Source organism: Dipodomys spectabilis, unplaced genomic scaffold (genome assembly GCF_019054845.1).
Source record: "Dipodomys spectabilis isolate Male_0828 unplaced genomic scaffold, ASM1905484v1 ptg000089l, whole genome shotgun sequence".
Taxonomy (NCBI): domain Eukaryota; kingdom Metazoa; phylum Chordata; class Mammalia; order Rodentia; family Heteromyidae; genus Dipodomys; species Dipodomys spectabilis.
The window spans coordinates 19,482,507-19,502,364 of record NW_024870766.1 but is presented as its reverse complement, the minus strand read 5'-3'; the positions used below and the strand labels follow the sequence as shown (position 1 = coordinate 19,502,364).

Genomic DNA, 19,858 nt, shown 5'->3' with positions numbered 1-19,858 from the left:
CTCTACCACTTGAGCCACAGCGCCACTTCCAGCTTTTTTCTTTTTGCTTATGTGGTGCTAAGGAATCGAACCCAGGGCCTCATGCATGCAAGGCAAGCGCTCTACCACTGAGCCACCTTCCCAGCCCTATTCTCTAGATATTAAGAATTGTCCTCATATATGGAACACCCTACATTGGCCTACACGTCCTAGACTGTTTTATATTTGTACATTCTCTTGAGCTATTTACCGCCTTTGGAAAAGATCCAGAAATACAAAGTCAGTAGATTAACCCTTAACACAGAGGCTTGTCTTAAGTTTATTGAATTTTAAAAACTAAATAAAAAAGAACTTAAAAAAAATAGACTATGAAGGGCTGGGAAGGTGGCTCAGTGGTAGAGTGCTTGCCTTGCATTTATGAGGCTCTGGGTTCAATTCCTCAGTACCACATAAGCAGAAAAAGTCAGAAGTGGCGCTGTGGCTCAAGTGGTAGAGTGCTAGCGTTGAGCTGAAGAGCTTAGGGACAGTGCCCAGGCCCAGAGTTCAGGCCGGGGGAAAAAAAAGACTGAAATACAAATAAAACACAAATGTAGAAATGTCTTAAGTTATCAACTGGGTGCTGGTGGCTCACATCTATAAACCTAGCTACTCAGGAGGCTGAGATCTGAGGATCACAGTTCAAAGCCAGCCCAAACAGGAAAGGCTGTGAGACTTTTATCTCTTAATTAACCACCAGAAAACTGGAAGTGGCACTGTGGCTCAAAGTGGCAGAGCACTAGTCTTGAGTGTTAGCTTAGGGACAGGACCTGGGCCCTGAGTTCAAGTCCCACAGCTGACCAAAAGAGAAAGAAGAACCAATATATGGTAACTTAGGACTGCTGAGGGAAAGTTTTAAGTGATATTCAGAGTTGAAATATGTACAAAAATATCTAGCATTGGCACATTTTTACATTTTTATTTAATGAGGTTACAAATACAAATTTGTTGCTATAGCACAGATTTTAAATCATTTAGATACTAGATTTTCTAAAGTGATCATACAAGTTCAGTCAAGCAGTTTTTACTGATGCTGATTTATATTGTCATGGTAACATAAACTATAGTGGTAACTTTAGAATTGATTTACTCAAGTGAATTTACAAGTCTCATTTTGCATTTAATGTGTTTTTATAGGGGTGTGGTTGCTCTTCAGACACTTCGGAAATTAGTTGAGCTTACTCAGAAGCCAATTCATCAGCTCTTTGATTACATTTGTGGTGTAAGCACAGGTAATTTTTTATCACATAGGAGTGTTAAATAATGAATTAAGTAATAAAGCATTGAACACTTAGGTTTAAGATCATCATTGTTCTCTGAGATGATGGATATTAGTTCCATGCTTCAGTAAATAATCCTTTGGCTTAATGAACTTTTAAAATATTCATTATGGATAGTTTATATTCAAAAGTAACTTTTAATGTGCTTTTGTAGTTATTTTCAATGAGCCATTTTGATAGATTATTAATTGTTCTGTAGTATGTTCACTGCAAGGAAAGATGAAGTGGAAGGTACTCATTTTACTTGAACTAATAGAAAATTAACGATAGACTTTTTTTGTGAAGAGGCTCTTTAAGTGAGATTACTTCCTACATCATTTTTAGGTGGTTGTTCAAACCCACAATGTAAGCCAATAAATATGTCTATGTTTGTAAAAAGCTATTTAATACTGCTAGTTGCTATATGTATTCTCTGCTTATATGGAAGAAATACAGCACTTTAGGGTAGTTGTTAATTATGTTTAATGTTTGACTTAATTTCTTATCTTTTTAGTTTACCCTTCATGAATTTTACATCCGTTTCTTTTTCTTACTCTTTTGAACTATAACAGCAATTCTGAAGATTTGCCATGAACAAAATCAAAGATACCTTTACATTATTAGTACTGACTGACAAATATTCACAAATGGAATTTCCCAGTTCTCATTTTTAAGACTAAATGATGAGAGCAGTTGCAGAGATGATTGAGAACCATAAGGAGCCCATTGGAGTAGAGTTACTGTAACACTACTTCCTTGGGATCTTGGGATGTTACCAAATTTGGAACTTTCTTTTTCTTTCCCTCCCTCCTTCCCTCCCTCCCTCCCTCCCTCCTTCCCACCCTTCCTCCCTTCCTCCCTTCCTCCCTTCTTTCGTCTTCTTCTGGTGCTGTTTCTGGGACTAGAAATCAGGACCTGGGTGCTGACCCTGAGCTTTTAGTTCTTTCCAGAGGTCTTCTGAGTTCATTCAATATGTTGTTACAAATGTGTAGTGAGTCCCAAATAGGAAAACAGTACATATATCTCAGGTGTATAGCACCAAGCCTGGCTGTAAACCTTTTTTTTTCGTATGTTCTCATAACTTTTTGTTAACTTGTGGAATGAACTTAGCAATGCAAACACTTAAATGTATCTACCAGTTAATGTCTTGCTCCATTGTCATTAGGGACTGCTCTGTAAAGAGAATCTTAAATCATTTTATATAAATATACATTTATGAATTTAGCACATTGTCTTTTCCATCAGGTCTTTGCTTATACTCACTGTACCTTGAAGTTTGGTGCTTTATTTTCTTTTCCATTTTATAAATATATCCTGTTAGTACCTGTGGTGAAGTTAATAAACATTTAGTTTAAGGTTAATGCCTTTACTTACTTAGTAAAATAATAGTAATTATTATAGTAATAGAGTAATTATAGTAGCCCTGCTTTAAGATAAAATTTTTTGAGAATTTTTGATGTGTTAATTAGAAATCTACAAATTATAATTTTTATTATGTTCTGCCACAATATATTTTTAAAGCATAATTTGTCTAATCTTTTACTGGAATGATGCCAATTGTGGTAAAATACGTGAATATTTATAATATATGAGAAATATTTCTTGTGTCTGCTTTGTGTTTTATTTCCATCTTAGGTTAAGTGCTGAGATAAGCAGATCTTTGCCCTATCTTGCCCTCTCCCCATTCCCCCAAAGCTTTCTCCTCTCTTCTCTTCAGTTTAGTGTTAGGCAAGTTAGGCACACTAGGTGGCAGTATATCCTACCAGCTACAACTAGGATATGAAATCAGCTATTTAAAAGGACATCCTAGAGTACTTAATTTCTTTAATTACATTGGTTCTAGGACCAACCTGAAGAAGTAATTGCTTAATGAATTGGTGAGTTCCCAAATATAATGTATTTTATGGCAAAACTAAATAATTAAAGTCTTTTATCTGTTATGAAATCTTTTCTTATATATTAATTTAGTATAAAACTATTTTTATATTGTTTAAGATTATTATCATTATCATCTTGGGGTAGCATTAATTTAATCCTTTTAGGACCTGTTATCCCAGTAAAAATTTATCCCCATTTTACAGATGAAAATAATTGGGTTCAGAGAAGTAATTTGTCCCAGGTGCCATACAAGGTATCAAAGCCAAAGCTTAGAGTTTAAGATCAGTCTATAACTCAGGATATCTTAGATGATAAGGTCTTAAGTAGCATCAATGCTAATTAAAACTGAAAATTCTTTCAGGTGCCATTTTAGCTTTTATGCTGGGATTGTTTCATATGCCCTTGGATGAATGTGAGGAACTTTATCGGAAATTAGGATCAGATGTATTTTCACAAAATGTGATTCTTGGAACAGTCAAAATGAGTTGGAGCCATGCATTTTATGACAGTCAAATGTGGGAAAAAATTCTTAAGTAAGTTAAGATTATTTTTTAAAATTTCTCATTGTGTAGATGTCTTTGCATATTCTAATTTGAAATGTACAGAAAATACAAAGGAATGTTATTATTAATTTCACTAATTGGAGATAAACATTGTTACTATTTTTTAAATTATTAAGTCATTGTACAAAGGGACTACTATTTAATGAGTCAAATTATGAGTATAATGCCTCTTGGTCAGTGTCATCCCTTCCTTTGTTCTTCATTTTTTCCCCCGCTTGTCTCTACCCTCAAGTTATATAGTTTGTTACTGGTTTGTAAGTCCTATTTTAGTCACAGATTTTGGGGCTCATATTTGTGAGATTTGTATGTAAAAGCTATAATTTGCTTTTTTAAAAAATATGAAACCATTTTGTATGTAAACCATATTTACTTACTGTTGTTTTTACTTGATATGTCTTAGTTTTATCTCAAGTAATTATTCTAATTAAGTATAATTAAAAACTTAAAATATAAGAATAATGTGGAAACCAAAAAAAAAAATCACTCAGTCCTATTGTTGAAAGCTATAGACCTTACAGTGTATTTTGTTTTTGCTACATCATACATATTTTTATTTGGTTTTTCTATTGCACAATTTATAATGTAGTCTTGCAAGCTTTTATTTTTTTTGGCCAGTCCTGGGGCTTGAACTCAGGGCCTGGACACTGTCTTTTAGCTTCTTTTTGCTCAAGGCTAGCACTCTACCACTTGAGCCACAGCCCCACTTCTGGCCTATTCTGTTTATGTGGTACTGAGGAATTGAACCCAGGGCTTCATGCATGCTAGGCAAGCACTCTTCCATTAAGCCACATTCCCAGCTCGCTTTTCATTTTTTGAGTTTATTAAAATCTGTTGACATTTTGAACACTACATTTTATCTTTCTTTCTTTCTTTCTTTCTTTTTTTTGTCACTTGTGGGGTTTGAATTCTGGGCCTGGGCTTTGTCCTTGAACTTTTCAGCTCTAGGCAAGCTCTTGGCCGCGTGAGCCACAGCGCCACTTCCGGTTTTCTGGTTGTTAATTAGAAATAAGAGTCTCATGGACTTTGCTGCCCAGCTGTCTTTGAACCACAATCCTCAGATTAGTTTATAAGAGGAGTAATCATTGGGTCAAACTTTAATGTCTTTTTAAACAATCATATAGAAATGGAGAATATATTAAAACAACAATGAAAATAACCTTGTTTGCCTATGAACAAAAGGCATTATTAATATTTCTCCATAGAAGTGTCTATATGCAAATGAGTGTTCATCCTCTTCAAAATTTGGATGATAATACCTGTTGGTATTTAGCACAAATGGTTTCTTATGTTATTAATAGTTTTGAAACATGTTCATGATTTTACTTTATGAACATACCATTTTTAGTAGTTTATTATTTGTACAATCATGACATTTCCACCTATATCTTTGGTGTATATGTGGGGGAGTTGTGCAGAGCTGGTACTGAGCTTTGAACTTTGCTTGGCCCTTGCTAGGCAGAGGCTCTACTGCTAAGCCATGTCACTACCCCTATTTTTTGCCAGTTATTTTTGACATAGGGTCTTATTTCCTACCCAGCCACATACCTGAACCAATATTTGCCTATTTTAAACTTCCCATAATAGCTGGGATGACAGGTACATAACACCCCATCTGGTTTTGCTCTTTTGATATGGAATTTCATGACCTATGCTTGGGTTACCCTGAAACTTCTGAACCTCCTGATTTCAGCCTCCTACATAATTTAGGATCTATAAATACATACCACTGCAACACCTATGGGATGAGAGGGCCTTGAACCACATTTTTCCCATTCTCAGTCCCAAGTAGCTAGGATTATAGGCCACCACTGCCCAGCTCCTATTTAGGGGAAATTTCTAAAGTGAAATTTTGGGTCATAACATGTTATACACATTTTAAACTCTTATCAGTGTTTTTCTTATTTGTGTGTGCATATGTGTGTATTATATATACCAATATGTGTATGTATGTATATATATACATATGTATATATGTGTACTGCAAATATGGAAGATTTTTTTTTTTTTTTTTGGGTCCGGTCATGGGGCCTGAACTCTGGGCCTGGACGCTGTCCCTCAGCTCTTCAGCTCAAGGCTAGCGCTCTACCACTTGAGCCACAGTGCCACCTCTGGCTTTTTTCTTTTTGCTTATGTGGTGCTAAGGAATCGAACCCAGGGCCTTTGGCATGCAAGGCATGCGCTCTACCACTGAGCCACCTTCCCAGCCCGGAAGATTTTTTTTTTTTTTTTGCCAGTCCTGGGACTTGAACTCAGGGCCCAGGCTCTGTCCCTGAGCCTTTCTGTATATACACCCATATATATGTATATACATATGTATGGATATATATATATACAGTATAGCTATATATGTGTGTGTATATATATGTATATATACATATAAATATATACATTGTTCTGCCAAATATAATCCTAGCTTAGTAAACTTAGCATCAATTTGTACATCATGAACACTTATTTAGTGTTTAAAAGAGTGCTGGTGGTTTATGCCTATAATCCTCACTACTCAGGAGGGTAAGTTCTGAGGATCACCTTTGGAAGCCAGCATGGGGAAGGAAAGTGCATGAGACTCTTATGTCCAGTTAAGCACTAAAAAGACTTAAAAGTAGAGCTGTAGTTCAAGTTCAAGACTGCTAGCCTTGAGAAAAAAAGGATAACACTCAGGCTCTGAGCTCCTGCCCCAGGACCAGCACCAAAAAAAGCATCAGTTTGAAATTACTCTTTCAATTTACATTTTTTTTGATTACTATAGGTACTTATAGTTTGAATCAGAGATTAGTAAGTAACTGCACATTGCTTAATGTGCATTAACTGATGATAAAACTCTTAAAGGAGACTGCTATCCTGTTTTGCTCCTTTTAACACAACTAATTTTTGGGAAAGCAGAAATTATGTTTCCTAATTATTAGCTTAAAATTCATTTTGATATACTGTATTTATTCTTATTTAATAAAGGGATAGAATGGGATCTGCACTGATGATTGAAACAGCAAGAAATCCTATGTGTACTAAGGTAAGTTCCTTAAATATTACATCTAATTGGAACAAGAACTGGCGAAAGCACTTATTCTGAGGATCCTTTTTTTAAAATTATTTTTTACAACTTTAGTACACATCAGTTGTATAAGGTGGGGATTTCATTGTGACAGTTTCCACACATTTATGGAATGTATTCCAATCACCTAAACCATCTCTATAACTCTCACTCATGCCACTTTATTGTGGTTTCATTGTTCTCTATTTTCATATATACAAACTTTTGACAGTTTGACCCCGAGAGTTTTCTGGTTTTTTGTTTTTGTTTTGGGGCTTGACTCTGGGCCTGGTCCCAGTCCCTGAACTTTTCAGTTCAAGATGAGCACTCTACCACTTGAGCCACAGTGCCACTTCCAGTTTTCTGATGGTTAATTGGAGTGAAGAGTCTCATGGACTTTCTTGCTATGGCTTTGAACTGCAATCCTCAGAGCTCAGCCTCCTGTAAGTAGCTAGGATTACAGACGTGAGCCACCAGTGCCCGGCTGAGATTTTTGTTTTTAAGGAGAAAAATTCTCAGGAATTTCTGATACTACATTATATTAATTCCTTATCTTTTGGGTCATTCTATGAAGATGTTGATTATGATCATTAAGTCTTTTCTATATCTGATAAAAATATAACAAGTTTAAAACCATGGAAGTCAGAGACTACAAATATGGAAGATTTTATTTTTGGCAGTCCTGGGACTTGAACTCAAGGCCTAGGCTCTGTAGAGGCTAATACCTCTACCACTTGAGCCACAGGACCCACTTTCCAGCCTTTTCTGTTTATTTAGTACTAAGGAATTGAACCCAGGGCTTCATGCCTGCTAGGCAAGCACTCTACCACTAAGCACATTCTCAGCCCAAAAGAATTAGTTTATCATTATTATTTTAATCAAATCTAGTTATTAAATAATCTGGAAATCAGTGGCTCATGTGTGTAATCCTAGCAACTCAGGAAGTTCAGATTTGAGAATCAAGTTTTAAAGCCAGTCTGGGTAGAAAAGTTCAAGAGATTCTTACTTCCAATAAACTACTAAAAAGTCAGAAGTGGATTTGTGGCTCAAGTGGTAGAGTGCTAGCCTTAACCAAAAAACTCAGTGCCCAGGCCCTGAGTTTAAGTTTTAGGACTGAACAAAAAAAGAAAAACATAATTAAGTCCCGTAGGCTTTTAAAGGTAAACAAATGTGCCAAATATAGGGTAATATATTAATGTTCAAATAGAATCCCAACTAAAAAATGTTTACTGTCATTTAGATATACCTCAGAGTAGCTCCTTAAGTTTTTGAAATTTGATAATCTGAATATGTCTACTAATAAGTTTGTTAAAGAGTACAATTTATATTCCTATAAATAACTTGCAGAATGTTATTTTATTCTCAGATGATAATTTGGGATGACAAAATTATGAAATATACTTACTTATTTCTCTTGAACGCTGGTATTTTCACACTTTTTTTTTCTTGTCAGTTGTGGAGCTTGAACTCTGGGTCTGGGTGCTGTCCCTGAGCTTTTCAGCTCAAGGCAAGCATTCTACCATTTGAGCCACAGCTCCACTTCTGGTTTTCTGGAGGTTGATTAAAGATAAGAGTCTCATGGACGTTCCTGCCGGGCTGGCTTTACCCGTAATCCTCAGATCTCAGCCTCCTGAGTAGCTAGGATTACAGGCATGAGCCACCAGCACCTGCTGTATTTTCATACTTAAATTCATTTTGCAATAATTCTTAATACATTAAAATTCATAATATTCCTAATACATTAGTGAACAAACAGAAGAATTTACAGCCTTGCAAAGTGCCATAACTTACTATGCACTAATCACAGAGATGCAGTAGAGTTTCCTGAAGTAAGTACTGTGGTGTACACTACTTATCTGAAAGCATATATTTAAAGGGACACAAGGGAAGGCTGCTCTGTGAGATCTCATTGTAAAGGCTGCTGAGTAGGAGCATTCCTGGCAAGGGGACAAAGGGAATGGCCTGTTCAATTGGAGTCAGAGAATTCCAGGAACTAAAAGAGTTCCTGCAGACCAGAGCCAAAGATCCAGGGCAGCATGTGGGTTGAGATTGGAACAGTAGGCTGATCAGACCATGCACACTCCTTATAGACCATGATAAAGAGGTAGTTTAGTTCCTTTGGAGGGGAGCCTGGGATGTGGCCTACATATTAGGCTTGTTCCCTTGTATATCCAAGGCTATTTTTGTTGGCTTGCTTGCTTCTAAATTATAATTTGTCAGCTTTGAATTAGATGTGATTGTAGGGAAACTTGAGCCACATCAAAAAGTACTTCATCATGCTAAGCAGAGCAGCCACCCATACATACTTTTAATCAAGTTCTATCTGTATCCCAATTATAGAAATTCTCTGGATTGTAGGGTATGGCCAGTTCTTATCCATAGTTACCTAAAGACACAGGTTACTTACAGGAATTTAGAATATATATTATTACCTAGTTTATGACCTGAAAGCTTTGAGAATTATAGTATATATAATTATATTTTGATATATTTTATAAGATTTTATAATTTTATAATATATTTTATATAATTAAGAATTATAGCATATATGTTATAGCTTTACTAAAGTTAAAATGCTTTCAAAGAACTCAGAAACAAAGACCAATGCAAATGATACTGTGAAAATATTTTACTTGTTTTTAGTTTCATTAATTGTAACTACTGTTGTTTCACTTATTATATAAAGACCTAAGAATGTGTATGCCCTTAGATCACGTGTGTATTTTTTAAACCAAATAATGTCAAGTATATTTTATTATATTCATGTCTTAGAATTGTCTCAGTCCTTATGTCTGTTATTCCATTAGGAAATATTTATATTAAGAGAGTTTTCACTTTGATCTTATTGAAGTTACAGATTATTCATTCATGAGAATAAATAGCATTTAATTTTTACAGATCTCAAACATTGCTGCTTATAGTTGTATTGTTTTTTTTAATTCTCTAGGTAGCTGCTGTAAGTACCATAGTAAACAGAGGTATAGCACCAAAAGCTTTTGTGTTTAGAAACTATGGTCATTTTCCTGGAATCAACTCTCATTATTTGGGAGGCTGTCAGTATAAAATGTGGCAAGCAATTAGAGCCTCATCTGCTGCTCCTGGCTACTTTGCTGAATATGTATTGGGAAATGATCTTCATCAAGTAAGTTAACATGTATTGGTATCTTAAATCTTTGCATAATTAAAAGAACTTCACAAAGATAACAGGAAATTTCATGTTCTCATGTCAAAAGATAGGAAAGCCAGGAATAATTTTGTTTTTCTTAAATTAATAAGCCTTCTGACATGAAAGTATAATTGAGGTAATTTTTTTGTGTTTTATATAGTGATTCATAGCCAGTTACGAAAATTTCATTGTTGAAAAATAATGTGAGGCACTGGTGGCTCCTCAGGCCTTCAGCCCTGGCTATTCAGGAGGTGAAGATCTGAGGCTCACTGTTGGAAGCCAGCCCAGTCCATGAGAACCTTACCTCAATTAACCAACAAAAAACTGGACAATGGAGCTATGGTTCAAATGGTAGAATGCTAGTCTTGAGCAACAAATCTCAGGGATAGCACCCAGGCCTGAGTTTAAGCCCTTTTACATACAAGAAGAAAATAAGAATTAAGTATTATAATTGAAAGTATAGCCCAGTCTGGTTTGGTGATTTTGGAGTGCATACTTTGAAGGAGACAATATAGTAGAATAATGATAAGCATGCATTAGTTAGGTATGTACCAGACACTTTATTGCTTTGTATTATCTCATTAATTCATTGCTTCTTATGAGATAGCTATTTCCATTTAACAAATACAAAAATAGAGTTTTAAGAAAGGTTAAGTAATTAGACTGGAGTCACAGTTGCCAGTAACAGGATGCTTATCCACAATTAAACTGTCTTAAATTTATGGTTAAATTATAAAGTTGAATGTTTCTAGTAGTTTATTGCTTTTCTATATATGGATTCACTTAAATTTCGTCTGTCACATTTCTTCCATTACAAAAGTCTTAATTCAGAATTTTATAAAGTGATAGGAAAACAAAGCTTTTGAATTGATACTTAGGAATATAAGTGTTCTTTTTATTGTTTTTGCTGTTTTTTTTCCTGCCAATACTGGGACTTGAACTCATGGCCTCAAGGCCTTGGGCTATTGCTTGGCTTTTTTTTCTTCTGTAGGCTGGTGCTATACCACTTCAGCCATACTTCCACTTCTTTTTCTTCTCACACTTGCTCTCTTGCGCTCTCCCTCTCTCTCTCCCTCTCTCCCCCTCCCCCTCTCTCTCTTCCTCTCTTTTCCTCCCCCTCCCTTTCCCCCTCCCCTCCCCTCTCTCTTCCTCCTTGTTAATAGGAGATAACATTCCCATGGACTTTTCTACCCTGGCTGACTTCAAACTGCTGTCTTTATATCTTAACCTCCAGAATAGCTAGGATTGCAGCACTCAGGCATTAGTTCTCACATTCTTAGCTTGCATTTCAATATGTTTAGGATTTTGCTGTCTGTTCATATTCTCTGACATTCTACTTTTAATATTTAAGATGTACTCTGTAAAAATTCAGTTAGTTAACTCAATAACTAAAATAAGCCTAAGACCTAGAATTTGTGCTCCCCTTTTCTCATTTGATTGTTGAAATAAATTGTTCTCTTTCTGACTCCAACAAAGGGACAGAGGCTTCACTGTTCTTAGGTCAACTACTGTCAGTCAGGTGACAGTCTCAGACCTAGGCTATTCACGGACCAGGTTCTGCAGTTTAGGTTTCAGTGATGGTTGCTACTCAGGCACATCTCAGCCACAGAGAGACATGAATGGAAAGATTCAGAGGTCTGAAATAATACAGGCTTATGAGTAAATATGCTCATGTTTATAAGAGATTCTTTTAAAAGGTTGTGCCTGTCTCAAAATCACAATATAGAAACATCAGGCACATTCTTTCAGAGATGTGGTCAAGTGCTAGGGATCAATAACCTAAAGGAAGTACAAATTAGAGTGGAAGTAACAATAAACAATCTATACTGAAATGGAGAATAAGGTTAGAAATGAGAAACCAAACTGCTTTTCTGAGAACCCCATAGATCTCAGTTTTTCCTGTAATGTCAAAAACATTAAGCTGTTTATACTGATGGTAATAATGGTCCATGAACCTCAAACCAGCTGTTTCATAATCTAATGAGGCAGTTACTCTTCTCTGGAAAGTGTGGTTAGTATTTTGAGACATTCCTATATAGCTGCCTTCTAGTGTGATCTCACTTATGTAACTGAAGTATTATTTGAAATGCTTATGTGTGAGAAAGTTGTTTTATAATGCTAAAACTGAAGAGTTATTATCTAAATCTTACAAAACAAATACCACCATTCCTATAAAATAACTAAGTACAAAGAGGAGAAGCACTTTTATTTTATATAGGAAATTTTTATAACAGTAGCACATTAAAATACATGTTTTTGTTGTTTTATTTTGGCTTTTGTGCTGATCCTGAGGCTGGGCACTGTCCCTTAGCCTTTTTTTTTTTTTTTTCTTTCGGTTATGGGGCCTGAACACTGGGCTTGGGCGCTGTCACTCAGTTCTTCGGCTCAAAGCTAGCGCTCTACCACTTGAGCCACAACGCCACTTCCAGCCTTTTTTGTTTATGTGGTGCTAAGGAATCAAACCCAGGGCCTCATTCATGCAAGGCAAGCACTCTACCACTTGAACCATAGTTCTACTTCTGGCTTTTTGGTGGTTACTTTGGAGGTACGAGTCTCACAAATTTTCCTACCCTCAAATTTGGCTTTATACCCTGATCTTCAGATCTCTGTCTCCTGAGTAGCTAGGATTACAGGGTGCTAACTTAAAAAATTGTACAATACAAGTATAGTAATCATGACTTTTATTTACATTAAGGAAGATAATATAAATAGAAGAGACTCCAAAAATAGAGACCTACACATATATGGCATTTAATTTTTGACAAAAAATACAAAAGAGAAAGATGTAAAAGAGGTTCAACAGAGAAAATAGTCTTTTTAGCAATTTCTATTGTAACCATTGTTCTTATCAGTCTGTCAGTCTCTGTCTCTCTCTCTCTAGCCCCCTCCTGTCTGTCTCTCCCACAGACATACAACAAAAACTCTGACTTAAACCTCAAACCTTGAGCTGGGAATGTGGTTTAGTGTTAGACTGCTTGCCTAACATTACATGAAACCCTGGGTTCGATTTCTCTGAACAACATAAACAGAAAAAGCCAGAAGTGGCACTATGGTTCAAGTGGTAGAATGTTAGCTTTGCACAAAAGAACTTCAGGAACAGTACCCAGGTCCTGAGTTCAAGCCCCAGGAGCAGCAAAAACAAAACAAAACAAAAACAACCTCACACCTTATTCAGAGATTATTGAAAGTAGATCATAGTTCTAAATGCAAAATAAAACTATAAAACTGCAAGTGTACACTTAATCTCAGAAGAAAGTAGGAAAAGAAACCCTTCATGCCTAGATTTAGGTGAAAACATTTTACAGTCATATAGAATTCACCATCCATAAAGTTGATAAAGTAAATTTCATCAAAATTAAGGAACTTTTACTCTTCTTCAGAGGTACTCTCCAGGGAATTAAGAGATAAGCTATACAAATCATATATCTAGCAAAGAACATATGAGAATATATATGAATACATATATAAAGTTTTATATATACGTATATACCCATATTTTAAATAAAATACATATTAATAAAAATATTTTAAAATAGAGGTTTTGTTTTCTTACAGCACTGGGGATTGAACTCAGGACCTGACACAATTGCTGTACCAGTGAGATACAGTCCTAGTCTATTTTGTTGTTGTTATTGTTGTTGTTTTTTGGGGGCACTGTCCCTCAGCTCTTCAGCTCAAGGATAGCACTCTACCACTTGAGCCACAGCGCCACTTCCGGCTTTTTTCTTTTTGCTTATGTGGTGCTGAGGAATTGAACCCAGGGCCTCAGGCATGCAATGCAAGCACTCTACCACTGAGCCACCTTCCCAGCCCATGTCCCTCAGCTCTTTAGCTCAAGGCTAGCACTCTACCACTTGAGCCAAAGCGCCACTTCTGGCTTCTTCTGCTTATGTGGTGCTGAGGAATCGAACCCAAGGTCTCATGCATGCAAGGCAAGCACTCTACCACTGAGCCACCTTCCCAGCCCCTCCTAGTCTATTTTGTATATTGTGCAATGCACTTTGTTATACTTGACCAAAATTTTAAATACTTTTATTTTGATGCCTTTAAAATACTCTTATTAGTATAATTTTCCTTTTCCTGTTTAATTCTTTCAAATAATGTTATTGACCGATATTTAAAATACAGTTTAACTTAGCTATATGTGCATTGTAGATATGAAACATTAAAATAAACAATGTTACTAAACTTTCAATTAATTTGGTTATATTTTACATAGGAGAAAAGAACTGGTCTTTCTAGCACTCTACCACTTGAGCCACAGCACTACTTCCAGCTTTTTCTGCTTATATGGTGCTGAGGAATCAAACCCAAGGCCTCACGCATGCAAAGCAAGCACTCTACCACTGAGCCACCTTCCCTGTCTGGATAATATGTCCTTAAGGGCTGGGAAGGTGGCTTAATGTTAGAGGGCTTGCTTAACATGCATGAAGCCCTGGGATAGATTCATCAGTACCATATAAACAGAAAAAGCCAAAAGTGACACTGTGGCTCACATGGGTAGAATGCTAGCCTAGAGCAAAAGAAGCTCAGGGACTGTGTCCAGGCCCTGAGTTCAATTCCCAGAAATGGCAGAAACAAACAAAAAACAGTTTAGAAGCTGGGCATGATGGTACATACCTGGCCTGGAGGCTGAAGCAGGAAGATTGTTAGTCCAAGATCAAACTGGGGTACATAATGCAACACTGTCTTCAACAAAAGAAAAAGCATATAGTTCATATTAGTATTTCCAATCATCATATTAAAACTCTCCAAAAGGTTGCTCAAAATAGGGAAGGAAAGCTTGATACAAAATTTCCTCATGAGGCTGATGGTTTTTCGCTTGTGTTCTATAGCTGTATATAGTATATACAATAAGTTCACTTTAATTTGTTTGGCTTATTACATTCTTTAAATTTCTCTTTAATATCAAATTTTTCAAAATATATTTTTGTTTGCATATTTGTAGTATATGACTTCTTATTTAAGAGATTGTTTTTAAAACTTGTTCTGCAGGATGGAGGCTTGCTTCTCAATAACCCATCAGCGTTGGCGATGCATGAATGTAAATGTCTTTGGCCAGATGTGCCATTAGAGTGCATAGTATCCCTGGGCACTGGACGTTACGAGAGTGATGTGAGAAACACAGCAACATATACAAGCTTGAAAACCAAACTTTCTAATGTTATCAACAGTGCTACAGATACAGAAGGTTAGTCTGATTCAGTGCTTCCTTAAGGCACTTAAACTTAAAGTGCTTAGTATGGACAAAATAGGCTGATCTTAACTGCAAAAGAGTATGGGGTGTCTATATTTTGGGCTTAAGCTGCACAAGAGACAATTTTTGTTTGTTTTGTTTTCTTTCTCTTAACCCTTTCTTGTTAATTGACCTCAAAGAAACTTTCTACTTAAGAATAGTACTGCTTTTGGGTGGAGAAGCAGCTAAAGCAGGCATAGCATAGAAGCTTGGGTGGAGACACTAGCCAGTTAAAAAAGATAAAAGCAGCAGCAGAAAAGTTCAGTTTGATTCAAGTGTACACTTAATCTCAGTGAGATAATTTCGAACTTGTATGGAATAAGATGGTTACTGATGTCAAAGCAAACTGCTACCCCATTAGTATAGGTAAGAGTAGTCCATTAAAAATCCATTTAAAATGGAAATCACATCATCTTCCCCCTTATGAAAACCCTCTAGACTTCCCATCACACTTAACAAAACCCCAGAACCTCACTCATTGAAATTTACTAGACTATTAATAACTGGCTTTTGAATATATATCACTTAGGGCAGTGTGTCCCTGCATAAAGTGTACCAGCCACACTTTCTTTTTTTAATATATATTTTTTATTGTAAAGACCCTGTAGAAAGTGGTTATAGTTTCATGAGTAAGGTAATGAGTACATTTCCTATCCAGCATTGTTACCCTTCCTTTATTTTTCCCCTACCATCCCTTCCTCCCTATACCCCAACTCTTCCCTCTCCCATGCCCCCTGAAGTTGTAAAGTTCGTTTTCAAAAGTGTCTTGTATGTCTCATTGTTACAATGGGTCGTCCTGTATCCTATTTTCAGCATTTTATTATTTCCCTTCCCCTCCCCAAATTAGAAAAATGTATATACAAGATGCAGAGCACCTACATCAAATACAGTGAAAACAGGGGTTATCCAGTGGGGGAAGAACACATGACCATATAAGATGATGCTAAGCGAAATAACCCCGAGATAGGGACACAAGGGGCTTTACCTTTCTTGCTGTTGTTTTTAATGTACTTAAAACAGCCACACTTTATTTCTAATCTTGTACTTGCTGAGAATTCTCCTGCCTTAGGGCTTCTCTGTTGCTATTCTGCTCTCTTCTCTCCTGCTCCTGCTCTTTCCCCACCTATGTGCTTAATTCTCATGACTCTCCCTTCTTTCTGGTGTATATTGGAGATCAAAGGTTACTTCCGCAAATGTTGTTTTCCCTTGGCTATTGTGATGAAAGCTTCAGTGAACATAGGAATACAAATATCTTTTTGAGTTTTTTTTTGGGGGGGGGGGGCAGAGAGAGGTACTTGGGCTTGAAACCAGGGCCTTATACTCTTGCTTGGCACTTTTTCTTTTTTCTCTTTCTCTCCTTTTCTTCCTTTCTTTTTTCCCTTCCTCCCTCCCTTTCTCTTTCTCTCCCTTTCTCTCTTTTTCTGTTTGTTTCATGTGTGTTAGTCCTGGGGCTTGAACTCAAGGTCTTGGCTCAAGGTCTCTGAGCTTTTTTTGCTCAAGGTTAACACTCTACTACTTGAGCCACAGTTCTACTTCTGCTTTTTGGGGAGTAGGGGCTAGGAGACTAGTTAATTGGAGATAAAAGTCTTACAGGCTTCCTGCCCAGGCTAGCTTCAAACTATGATCCTCAGATCTCAGCCTCCTAAATAGCTAGGATTACAGGTGTGAGCCACCAGCACCCAGCCAGGGCTTGAACACTTTAAAAGGAGAATTAAGACTTCCATTCTGTTCTTACCATGAAAAAATTAGCAGAGCCAGGTAATTCCTCCTACCACGAGGTAATGGAATAAAACAATGTTTTTCATATATTAGGTAAACAGTAGCATGAAGCAGAAACTTTAAATGGAAACAGAATTGGATGTTTAGTAATGCAAAGGAAAATAGGATTTGTACTAGAATACCACAGAAGAAGCAACTTCCAGGAGCATTTGATTGGGATCCAGAGATATGCAGCAGAATCTGCTGGAGTCTTCTTACCAAGTACTGATTTGTGCATTTGTGTGAAGAAACATATATATTCAGTAAGGTAGAGAAAGACATGAGTATGATGAGGAGAGAAATGGAAGATGAATCAAACTGGTGGAAGTGAAACATGCAGTATTTAAAACTTAAGATTTACTTGATTAGCAGTTCTATATAAGCACTTTCAGAAAATAGAAGAGACAACTCCCCAGCTTCTTTTATAAGGCCAATACTACCTTGACACTAAAATCAGATAAAAAACTTACTAAGAAAAATAATTTTAAAAAATAAGAAAACTATTCGCCAGTATTTCCCATTCATATACTTGCAGTAATCTAGAAATAACGCTAATAAATTACATAGTTCAGCAAAATATCAAAAAGAAAATAAAACATGACCAATTAAAGTTCATTCCATAAATACAGGATTAACTTTTGTGTTTGTATATCAGTTGTGGGGCTTGAACTCTGGCCCCTGAGGGCTGTCCCTCAGTTTTTCTGCTCAAGGATAGCATTCTACCACTTGAGCCTCAGCGCTACTTCCAGTTTTCTGTTGGTTTATTAGAGATAAGAGGCTCATGGACTTTCTTGCCTGGGCTGGTTTTGAACTGTGATCCTCAGATCTCAGCCTCCTGAGTAGCTAGGATTGCAGGCTTGAGCCACAAACCCCGGGCTAGGATTAACATTTTTAAAATCAGTGTAATACTGTTAATCATCCCATTAGATTATGAAAAAACATGTGACAAAATCCTACATCCATTCATGATAAAACCCAGCAAGCAAAGTACAGATTGGAACTTTCTCAGCTCAGTGAAGGGGATCTGCAAATCCATTCAGATCTCAGAATTTCTTGCTTATTAGGCTCTACCCATTGAGCCATACCTCCAACCCCTCATTTCTTTAAATTTTTTTTTCTTTAGAAAATTTTGCCATGTTGCTTAGTCTAACCTGGAACTTGTGGTGACCCTGCCTTGGGCTCCTATGTGCTAGAATTATAGGCATGTACTTTCCTGACACAGTATCATATTTAATGTTAAGGATTGAATGCTTTATGCTACTAAAAAAAGTGAGTAGCAAAGTTGAAGAATATAAGATCAGTAAAACAGTAGCTTATATTCTGAATGCTAGTTACCCCCTCCTTTGTTTTTCCCCTACTATCCCTTCCCGCCCCAACTCCCCCCTCCTCGAAGTTGTAAAGTTCATTTTCAACATAGTGTCTTGTACATCTCATGAGTCAACCTGCATTCTTGTTTCAGCATTTTGTTATTTCCCTTCCCTTCCCCCAAATTAGAAAAATGTATATACAAGATGCAGGGCACTGGAATCAAATACAGTGACAACAGGGGTTATACCATAGGGAGAAGGACATACAAAAGAAAAAAAAATCACATAGTATATTAAAATCAACAGCAACAAAGAAAAAACCTCGTGTCCATAACTTGAGGTTCATTTTGCTTAGCATCATCTTATATGGTCATATGTACATAGCTTTTGACTTTTTCTGCTTGTCTGGTAAGATTATCCTAGACATATACTAGTTATTGCAAATAAGGGAAAAACATGGGTCATATGTTTCTTTGGGTCTGACTTCCCTTAATATTTTTTCCAAGTCTTTCCATTTCCTAACAAATGGGGTAGTATCATTCTTTCTGGTGGAGGCATAGAATTCCATTGTATATCTATACCACATTTTCTTGATGCATTCATCTACTGAGGGACATCTGGGTTGGTTGCACAGTGCATCTTGATCAATGTCACCCTCTCACTATCTCAACACTATTCTTTCAGGAAAGTTCCCAAAGGACCTAGGGTAGCCAATACAACTTGCAAAAGAAAAAAACTAGGAGACTTATTTTTTCTTATTTCAAGATTATGCACTAAGCAGGAGACTATGGTAAAGGTAACTGAAGGCCAAATATTGATCCGTACATTATCAATGTCAAATATTATGTGTCAAAATGATGCAGTCCTTTTTGGAAGATAGTACAGCAGGTCTTAAACATATACACTTTTTCTTTCTGTTTTGGGGGGGTTCGGGGGATGTGGGGCTTGAATTTTGGGCCTGGGCACTGTCCCTGTGCTCTTCAGCTCAAGGCGAGTGCTCTACCACTTGACCACAGCACCACTTCGAGTTTTCTGGTGGCTAATTGGAGATAAGAGTTTCATGGACTTTCCTGCGTGGGCTGGGTTTGAATTGTGATTCTCAGATCTCAGCCTCCTGAGTAGCTAGGATTACAGGCGTGAGCTACCAGTGCCCAGCAGCATATATACTTTTATCATATGACTCAGGAATTTTCTTCCTAGGTCTGTACTCATAAGAAAAATAATATGTTCACATAGAGACAAGCATAATAACATGGTTATTTCTAATGGCTGAAAAACTGAGGAAAGTAAATTATGTTAAAACTGTGTAATATAATATCACTCATCACTACAAAAAACTATTGATGTAGGGTATTATATGACTGAATCTCAAAAGCACTTTGTGAGTCCAGGAAGACAGAGTAGCTAGGCTTATGATTCTGTTTTTATGAAATGCTAAAAGAGAAAAACAGTACACAATGAACCAACTTTATAAAGAGACTTTTGCAGGGTGCTGGTGGCTCCCACCTGTAATCCTGGCTATTCAAGAGGCTGAGATCTGAGGATCATGATTCAAAACCAGCCCAGGCAGGCAGGAAGTTCTGAGACCCTTATCTATAGTTAGTTAACCACCAGAAAACCAAAGTGGCTCTGTGGTTCAAATGGT

At 36.6% G+C, this 19,858-nt stretch overlaps 1 protein-coding gene across 2 annotated transcripts in view; it reads left to right on the top strand.

Moving 5' to 3' along the window:
* Pnpla8 (patatin like phospholipase domain containing 8) overlaps window positions 1–19,858 on the top strand; it is a 42,214-nt gene that overhangs the window by 20,831 nt on the left and 1,525 nt on the right. For both annotated transcript variants that reach the window (XM_042684547.1, XM_042684548.1), the window contains exons 5-9: window positions 1,153–1,247; window positions 3,514–3,685; window positions 6,668–6,725; window positions 9,694–9,888; window positions 14,908–15,103. In XM_042684547.1, coding sequence (XP_042540481.1) covers window positions 1,153–1,247; window positions 3,514–3,685; window positions 6,668–6,725; window positions 9,694–9,888; window positions 14,908–15,103 — 716 coding nt within the window. The remainder of the gene's footprint in view (window positions 1–1,152; window positions 1,248–3,513; window positions 3,686–6,667; window positions 6,726–9,693; window positions 9,889–14,907; window positions 15,104–19,858) is intronic.